General features: G+C 43.0%; 1 protein-coding gene across 1 annotated transcript; it reads left to right on the top strand.

The window, feature by feature from the left end:
* Positions 1 to 667: 667 nt before the first annotated feature.
* On the top strand, positions 668 to 7,099 carry LOC143349075 (segmentation protein Runt). Its single transcript, XM_076780000.1, has 4 exons — positions 668 to 1,303; positions 1,415 to 1,528; positions 2,529 to 2,633; positions 6,086 to 7,099. Exons 1-4 carry the CDS (start codon positions 982 to 984, stop codon positions 6,493 to 6,495), a joined length of 951 nt encoding a protein of 316 aa, XP_076636115.1. The 5' UTR covers positions 668 to 981; the 3' UTR covers positions 6,496 to 7,099.
* Positions 7,100 to 8,745: the final 1,646 nt, after the last annotated feature.

The raw sequence follows: 8,745 nt of genomic DNA, 5'->3' as shown, positions 1-8,745 counted from the left end.
GAATTTCGATGTATATTTAATCGTGACTTCGAAATATCGGTTTCGAAGATGCTGTGGCCGCGCGTTGCGTCAGTTCCCCGCATCCTCAGGGGTCGTCGGGCGACCATCAGTCGGACGTCCTCCGACGCGGAGTACCGTGGAGGTCAAGAAACGCGTGCACCGTCCGACGGAGGAGCGTGGCTGCGGGGGTGAGGTGGGGTGAACACGTGCGCGTGAAATTCACGTCGTCACGTAAGCGTGGCGCGGCAAGAACGAGACGGGACGGAGAATCGAGGGAGACGACGAGGAACGCAACCGAAACGGGTCTGCCAGCAGGACGGAGAGGGACGACCAACGAACTGGTAAACTAGAGAGAGAGAGAGTGGTAGAGTGGGATGTTTGACGAGAGAGGGAAGACGGGACCGGTAAGAAAGAGCGGAGGCGCAAGCCACCCTCGGGCAAGAGAGGCAGCAGGCTGGCAGCCCCTTTCGCAAGGCACCCCCTAAGCCTGGTTAGGGGCGAAGGCGGCGAGCCGCGGAGGCCACAACACGACCGCCGTCCTCATTGGTCGACGCGCTGGTCTGGGTGGGGCTCCGGAAAAATTGGAGGGGAGAAAAATCCCCTCTAAATAGCTGCGGCTGCGGCCGCGAAAAACTAGAATCCGCTCAGCCGGCATCGAGTGCGCGTCGGTTCGGTATACAAATTTTCGGTAAAAGGTTTTTTTTTGTTTTGGATTCAAAGTGCGAGCAGCAGGACTCTCCCCCCGAGGATCTCGGAAACGTCGTCGTCGAAACGTGTGCAGGGCGCTTTTTTTTGTTTACGTTCGGTGGTTCGCTTCGGGACGCTACCGAAGCGCAACGCACAGTGCAGTTGAGGAAGACAGTGATCCGGGACCACGAACCGTGTGCGCAGAGGATAAAGCGATCTTGGTGTTACTGAGGATTACCATTTCACGCGGACTGTTGCTTCATCGGTGGACACGGACGCGATAGCGAAGAAACCATGCATCTGCCGGCAGGACCGATGGGAATGGACAGCTTCAACGCGATACACGAGACGTTGCAGGCCTGTCACGGCGACCTCGTGAAGACCGGAAGTCCCGCCATCCTGTGCAGCGCGTTGCCGTCACATTGGCGGTCGAACAAATCGCTACCGGTAGCGTTCAAAGTGGTAGCGCTCGACGAGGTCACCGACGGTACCCTGGTCACCATACGCGCCGGGAACGACGAGAACTGTTGCGGCGAGCTGAGGAATTGCACGGCAGTCATGAAGAACCAGGTCGCCAAGTTCAACGACCTCAGATTCGTCGGTCGTAGCGGGAGAGGTCAGTGTCTGACACGTTGATGGATTCTCCCAATTTAAAGGGAACTACTTCTAAAACAATCGCAATTCCGCTCGAAATAACTAATCCAGAAACATTCTGTTTCATTTACAGGAAAATCGTTCTCACTGACCATTCAGATCAGCACGATACCATTCCAAGTCGCCACCTATACGAAGGCCATCAAGGTCACGGTGGACGGACCAAGGGAACCGAGGTCCAAGTCGAGTAAGTTCCTATCGAAATTACTCCGGTTCCTCAGACATCCTCATCTGAAAGGGGGTCAGAGTGGGCGGTGAGCAAAAGCGTCGCGGAATCCGCAAACGGTCGTCTCGCAGGCGTTTAATAATCCGGTGGACCTCAAACCGCGAGCCGCGGCGGTCGCAACCTCCGAGTCGTTTACACGTGCACAAGGGTGGCACTGTGGGAGCTTGCGATCGCGCGCGCGCGCTCGAGCGTACACCTACAAACACACGTACAGGCACGCACACCAGTAGACGCGTGAACGCGCGGCGTGGATCGGCGAAAGCTCTTGGCATCGTTTCAAGCCATCGCGACGATCGGCGTCCTTTTTAACGTCCTCGCTTATTTTCTCGGGGATGATACGCGATTGGTTCGTGGAACGTTAAACGTCCGTGTGTTTATTGGAGGGCGCTCGGTCGGGCAAAAGAGCCGAACGAAGCCGCGGGAGGTAAGACTGGAGCGAACCGTGCATACGCCGGCCATCAACGTCGTCTGCAAAGGAGCCGCGTTTACGCGTTTGTTTATCGCGCCGCATATGGCGGTAGCATGTGGCTCGGCAACGAAAATCGTACGGAACGAGCGTAACGCGCGGCATTGGTGTAAACAGGGATCGTTAGCTCGCCTACGGAGAGCGTCGTTAATCCGCGTTTTATGGGATCCCGGCCGGCCGGCAGTCGTCTTTTTATCTCCGCCATCCGCTACTCTTTGTCAGTTCGTTAGGCGTGTTCGTGGCTGTCTGGATCCATCGTTCGTTCCGACGGTTTAATTCGTTTTTATTGACCGGTTCTCGAGGGTCGCGACTCCGAATCGGAACGCTGAACATATCGATGGGGGGCGGGTGAGGGGAAAAGTTCGCCAAGGTTCCCGAGGAAACCTTGAGATCGCGGGATTTATTTATGGAGCCGCTCGATTTCGGTTTTCGCGGCTATTTCCGGCACCAAGACCTTCCAATCCCGCTAAACGAACGATTCTTGCCTCTTTGCAGACTATCAGTACGGGCCTGGATTCCCTGGACTGGGATTACTCAACCCCTGGATGGATGTCGCGTATCTGGGACACGCGTGGCACTTGTCCCACCCGGCTTTCAAAGGTAAGACACCTTCTATGTTTTAACCAAGCGGAACCACATATCGATAACGAACCAAAGATCCGCGATTATAGATCTACGCTGTCGGTCACAAATATTCAAGCTCTTTTTTAATATTTAAGCTGTTCATAATTAGAACTTGCAGACTGATGTCTGTTTCAATATAGAAATCGTCTCTAAAATGTTAGCGCTTGTAAAGAATTGTTTATTTATTACGTGAGCCAACATTCGAGATTCGCGTGCAGACCTTCGTCACTATAGAACGAACTATAGTGTTCTAGCAACCCTCCCTGTTATCATTAATACTAACAAAGAAAGGTTGGGATCCCTGAAATTGAAAAACGTATGAAACTTTGTGTACAAGTATGTATAGTCTCAACGAGATTACAAAAATATCTATTAAGACAAATTTTAAATTAAGTAGTATCCATTTGTCTAGAAACAAAATGTTGACCTCGTGGAAAGTTTCACAAATTTGGTCAACGTGTTAAACATTTTTCGTTACAATGAAAACTCTATATTATATTAATCTTCGTAAGGCTTAACCATAATATTCTGTCTTGAACAACTGGTTAAAATTAGTTTTAGCGTTAAACTGCTAGGCGAATTAAAAGCTATTTAATTGGAAGAACTGAAGTTGTTTATATCGAAGATTTCGAAGAATCTCATTTAAATTCTGTTATTTAACCGATTCATCAACAGTAATGGCGACTATCTACATACTTGTGAATTCCTCATAATTGCAGATATTTAAAATTTTAGAAAATGATTGTGTTGTCCAATTAGTAAAGTCTTGGTATGCAAGAACTTTGACGAATATCGATAATTGCAAAAGGTCATGTATTAATATTCTCTCGAAGTAGGAATATCTTGAACGAATCGATTTCCTCAATCTAACAATTTACTTTAAACTGGGGTCAACACAAAGAAACTCGAAACCGAACTATTAATACAAGTTCGAAGAATGATTAAATAATTCTTTTAAAAAAAGAATTGGACTGTCGTTTTGGTTGATCGACGTTACTCTTATACTCGAATAAAGTTTTTCTTAAGTAGAGTACTAGGTAAATAAATAAATGATTCAACAGCAAATCAAGAAACGTGGATCTTCATCTCGAGTCAGAACTATTAATATATCCACACAATTAAAAATGCCAGTTGTAATGTAAAATGCTAAGGTATATTGTTTAGAAAAGATGATGGAATATTTATTCTCACAATTTTATCTTCTTTCTGCACATTCGAATCAATAGTCATTATAGACGTTGACATTAAATCGTATTAAAGTTGATTAATAAACGTACCCTGCAGGTTATAAGTATTAGAATACATTGCCTAAACGTTGACAATACTTTGACCATTGTAACTTGGCGAAAAAAGTCACACAATAATCTTTCTAAAATCGTTTTAAAGGTTGAACCTTCTACTTTCACGTTCCTCTATCAAATTTTCTTGAAGATTCTTTTACGCAATGATTTAACTCTAAAAAATGTTTCAAATTCTTCAAGCTCCCAAAAGTTTAAAATTTTTTTGAAGCAACTAAAACTATCATGAATTTAAAGATCGAAGCCTCCTCTTTGCAACAATTATTTAAAAGTTCATTTACGATCTTTTTCTCGATTTTATCTCACTTTGAATGGAATATATAATACTTAGTCTATAAAAGACAATAGTGAACAATGTAAATTTATTATGGAATTGTAATTAATTTTATTTTATCGAGTAGGGATGTAAAGACAGAGGATATAATCTTCAAAATCACTCCAAAATGATTATTATAGGTACGACTTTCTTTCGCGAAGTTACAATATTCCAAACATTGAAAACGTTTCGACCGAATATTCTACTGCTTATAACCAGTAGAATATGTATCAATAGATTATCAAAGAATATTGTCTAATTTACAGTAAAATAAATAATAAACATAAATATCGTTAATACTATTTATTTTCAAAGATACTTAATATTTTCAATTAATCACAGACTATTAGTAATATTGCAGCGTGTGAGTTTTTAATAAAATTCTTAACTTAACTTGGCTGTACAATAGTATGGTGTACAGCGAGGAGGAATAATTTCAAAAGTCGAGGTAGAGTTGCTTCCTCGTTTGTAAAGATACTATTAAAATAAACAATGACTGTCCTCCCCCTTGTATAATCTTAAAAATTTGTTATTCTTACAATATTATTATATTCTCCACAAAAGCAGTGACATGATCTTTTGTCAGCTTGCCAAACTTTGAAGCAATAACAAATAAATTTTTATATCGAACCATTAACGTTTGTATATTTTCGTTTCTAAAGAGAACAAATTGTCCGTTTGTTTCCTGTATATGCAGAGAAACTTGCGGTAAAAATGTTCCCACTACAGTTAACGCGTATTCTTCCGTATAGCTGTGTGTTACTTTATTAGCTCCCAAATGTAAGAATAGACGTGCTTTTAGAAACAACACTACGTCAAAAATTTCACGTTAAAAAATTACAGCATCGTAAATAACAAAGAAACACATTGTTACACGCCTTAGAAACAAATATAATACAGAAAACTGACCACTTTTGGCGGGTTAAATCGGTAAACTGTAGCGTTAAGGGGTTGAAATCATCGAGGTAAACTTCAATTGCCTTTTCTTCTCTATTTTCTTTAAAATAAATTCGTTATATCGCATAAACGAAGAGATAATATTACATAACATTCAACGACAATGCTCGAACGTGGATCAATTTTTTTTACTTAAGATTCGCCAATAAAAATTTGTAGTTTTTTCTTATCAGAAGTTCAAACTGAAGGTTTGCACGTTTAGACTAAACGCACGAGGTTATAGAATGCAAGTTAGGATTTGTTTATGTCCCCGCAACTGGCACAATGACGTTGTCGGAGACCTTGGACATCAATCGTCTTGCTTACGATCGACAGTGTACGCGTACCCAATGGTTCGTTATCGTTGCGTTCCGTGCGGCTCTCGAGATCTTTGCTCCGGTTCGCCGGTCCAGAGGTCGAGATAATCAGAAACGGCGAGCCAAAAAGTGCTCCTAATCGGTACCCATCGGCCCCTCGGTCCACGTCCCCGCTAGCAATCAATCAAAAGTCCAACAATGCACGCTCGGTAACAGGAATATCATGCCGGGCTCCCGTCAGTCGAAGTTCCAGCAATAGAAAAAAAGGCTCGAAAGAGGACACGCGTTCACGAGAGAGTCCGCGTTATCGATTTCGCCGGAGTCCGCGACGCCTGGCGATGATTCATACCCCGTGGCTGGACCGAGGGGTAAGCTCCCTTTTCCCACAACGGACCCCTTCGACCCCCAGATATATCCTAGCCACCCCGTCAACTACGCAACAACAATACGACTTGGCTCCCTTCGGCCACGAGCTCTCCTCCCATCCTCCTCCTCTCCGTGAACGACGTCTCTGGAACCGCCAGTCTCTAATCAACGCGTTCTCTCTCTCTCTCTGTTCAGGAACGAACCCGATGCCACCGACGGACCTGTTCTCGCCGACGTTCCCGCCGATGGTTCTTCCCACGTACCCGTTCGCGAACGTGAAATACCCGACAGAGTACACCACGCTACCGCCGGAAGCCACCACCACCGCCACGACGCCGGCAGCCATCCCGAACAGCCCGTCCAGGACGCCCCCGAGAAGTCCCAGCGACTCCGGGAGCGAGTCCGCCGCGGAGGAAGTTCGCAGCGCGTTCGTGCCTATCAGATTGAACACGCTTCCGCCCGCGTCGTCGGTAATCGCGGCGACCGCGTCGACGCCCGAGAAAACCACCCCCAAGAAGACCACGGAGAGCCCGAGGAACAAGCTGAAGGCGCCCACGACCATGATCTCGCCGCAGCCGACGAAGAAATTCTGGAGGCCTTACTAGGGTACGAAAAACGAGCTGGAGACTCGGTGAAATCTGGACAAAACAAAACTCCCCGCTGGAAGGCTAGTGATTATTTAGACGCGTCGTCGGTGGATACGTCTTTTTCGACCGTTTGATCGTTGCTCGCGACCAAGCAGTTCCTTTCGTTTCCTCGTTGTTTATTTTCTTCGTTCGAGGTGACGCTTTCGGTTTTACGAAGGCGAAGGAGGAGAGATATACATATTTCGGCAGCCACGTTACGGTGATCGTACCGTGGACTCTTAACGACGATCGAGGGCTGCTCGTCGATCGGAGGCTGGTCACTTTCGATTGCTGGATCGCGTGTACAATTCGCGAGATACGATTATTGTACATAGGACGGTTTTTGTATATACGTGTAGATAGTTCGTGGACAATAATGTAGAGAGACAGAGATATTATATGTATATTCGTGCGTGTAGGAGCGAGTGTGTCGCGCGGCTGGGTGTGTGCTTGAGCGAGAGAGACCAAAAGACAGAGATATTGATATTATTTATAAGCCAGAGATCTAATTTAATGTAAACAGATGGTATTATAGAGAGACGCAGCGAGAGGAATAAAATCTACGTCGATGCGAAAATTTAAATCCTGACCGATTCGTTATTTCATCCAGCGTTGGGCAAATTTTATTCGCGATCAACGAATACAAATTTTAAGCTTTCTATCGAGGCTATCCGTGAATATCGATTTACGAAATTCGTTAATTTATTTATCTACGAAAGTTAAACGGAAGTTAATTTGCGAATTACTTTAAAATTTGCTCAACTCTAATTTCAACCTGATCTTGGATCTTCGATCCAGCACCTGGATCGGAATCACATTTTTTAATCCTTGAAAAATTTGAAGTACCTTCCGACCAGAAATACTTTATAACAGTTATTTCGAACGTTACAGTTTCTTTTTCCTAAAAAGATAACGGTGAAATTATTTTCGAAAATCAATTATTTATGTCGATATATATTAAGAAAGTTCAACATAAATTACTAATGAATAATATTTACGTGTTCTGTGAAAATTTTAAGGTACAGGTAATAATTTTCTTTTTCATTACTTTCTTCGATCGATAGTTGAACGTCGGTGCTTTGTCAAAAATAATTCTAGTCTGCTGTTGCGATTGAATAATTCCAGGTAATTCTACAGGCCGAGCACTTTCAGCATAGTATCTACCTGGATACCTGTGCCAATTAAAACGTAAATCATCCTTGACCTTTTCAAAAGGGGCCTCAGGCTTCAGTTTTCCGCCATTTCCTTTTGTTACACAGACGACGCGTAAAGCGAAGGGTGTTCGAAACATTCGAACGAACAAACTCCTATCCTAACCAACACAATACTTTAACCAGACTAAAATACTATCGAAGGCAGTTATGAAAACCATAGTTTGTACTTCTGCCCCGTACAGCACCGATCACCCAAACTTTTCTATTTTTTATAAGTAATTTCGAATTTATCTTTAATTAGTTTGATTGGTTTGCCGTGAGAGTTGAATTTGATTCTTCGTGCAAATTTACAAAGTGAGAGTGAAATTTCTCTGAGAAAACGTATAAACGGAGTGGAAGTAAACACTGGTGATCGTCTGTTGAATGGAAGCTTCGAACTATCTTACGAAGAAAACATGGAAAAGTGGCAAACACTGGATTGGACTACGTCAGGTGGAAGGAAAAGGCCCGGGGAAAATCTGAAATCGTCTATTAGGGTGAGTGGATTATATTTAATAAACCATTTAAAAGCTCTCAAACATTCAAATATTACTAATCTGCTTTATAAAATCCGACTACATTTAAAAAATTGTATTTATCGTTTTCATAGAATTTTATTATTTCATTTACACCTCGATTTGAATACTTATATCAAGAAATTAAAATAAACAAAAGTGAAAAAGTGCAGCTCCTAATATTCGTGAAACAATGATAAAGTATAAGTTTTTTCAAGCATCGTTTCAGATAATTTTCTCAACGCACATGAAATTGTGATTATTTATAAAGATATCTAATTATTAGAAAAGTAGAAAAATTATAATTGATATAAAATGGAAAGTAAAATTAAATTTACGTATTTTTCGCTATAGTTTACAATTCCCATAACTTCACTGGCTATTACACGCTATATTGTTTGTATCTTTAACACGATACCTCACACGCGTAACTAGATCCAAAATTATCGAAACAAACTTCCGTTTTGCACTTGTATATTATATTTAGTACAAACACATCAATGTCCGTTATAAACAATTTA

Source organism: Colletes latitarsis, chromosome 2 (genome assembly GCF_051014445.1).
Source record: "Colletes latitarsis isolate SP2378_abdomen chromosome 2, iyColLati1, whole genome shotgun sequence".
In the NCBI taxonomy this organism is placed as follows: domain Eukaryota; kingdom Metazoa; phylum Arthropoda; class Insecta; order Hymenoptera; family Colletidae; genus Colletes; species Colletes latitarsis.
The sequence above is the reverse complement of the archived record's forward strand: the minus strand, read 5'-3'. Positions and strand labels throughout refer to the sequence as shown.

Excerpts from the sequence above, each read along its gene's own strand:
- LOC143349075 (XM_076780000.1), top strand. The coding sequence starts at position 982 with ATGCATCTGCCGGCAGGACCGATGGGAATGGACAGCTTCAACGCGATA. Across the intron at positions 1,529-2,528 it reads GGAACCGAGGTCCAAGTCGA|ACTATCAGTACGGGCCTGGA; the intron begins GTAAGTTCCTAT and ends GCCTCTTTGCAG. Across the intron at positions 2,634-6,085 it reads GTCCCACCCGGCTTTCAAAG|GAACGAACCCGATGCCACCG; the intron begins GTAAGACACCTT and ends CTCTCTGTTCAG.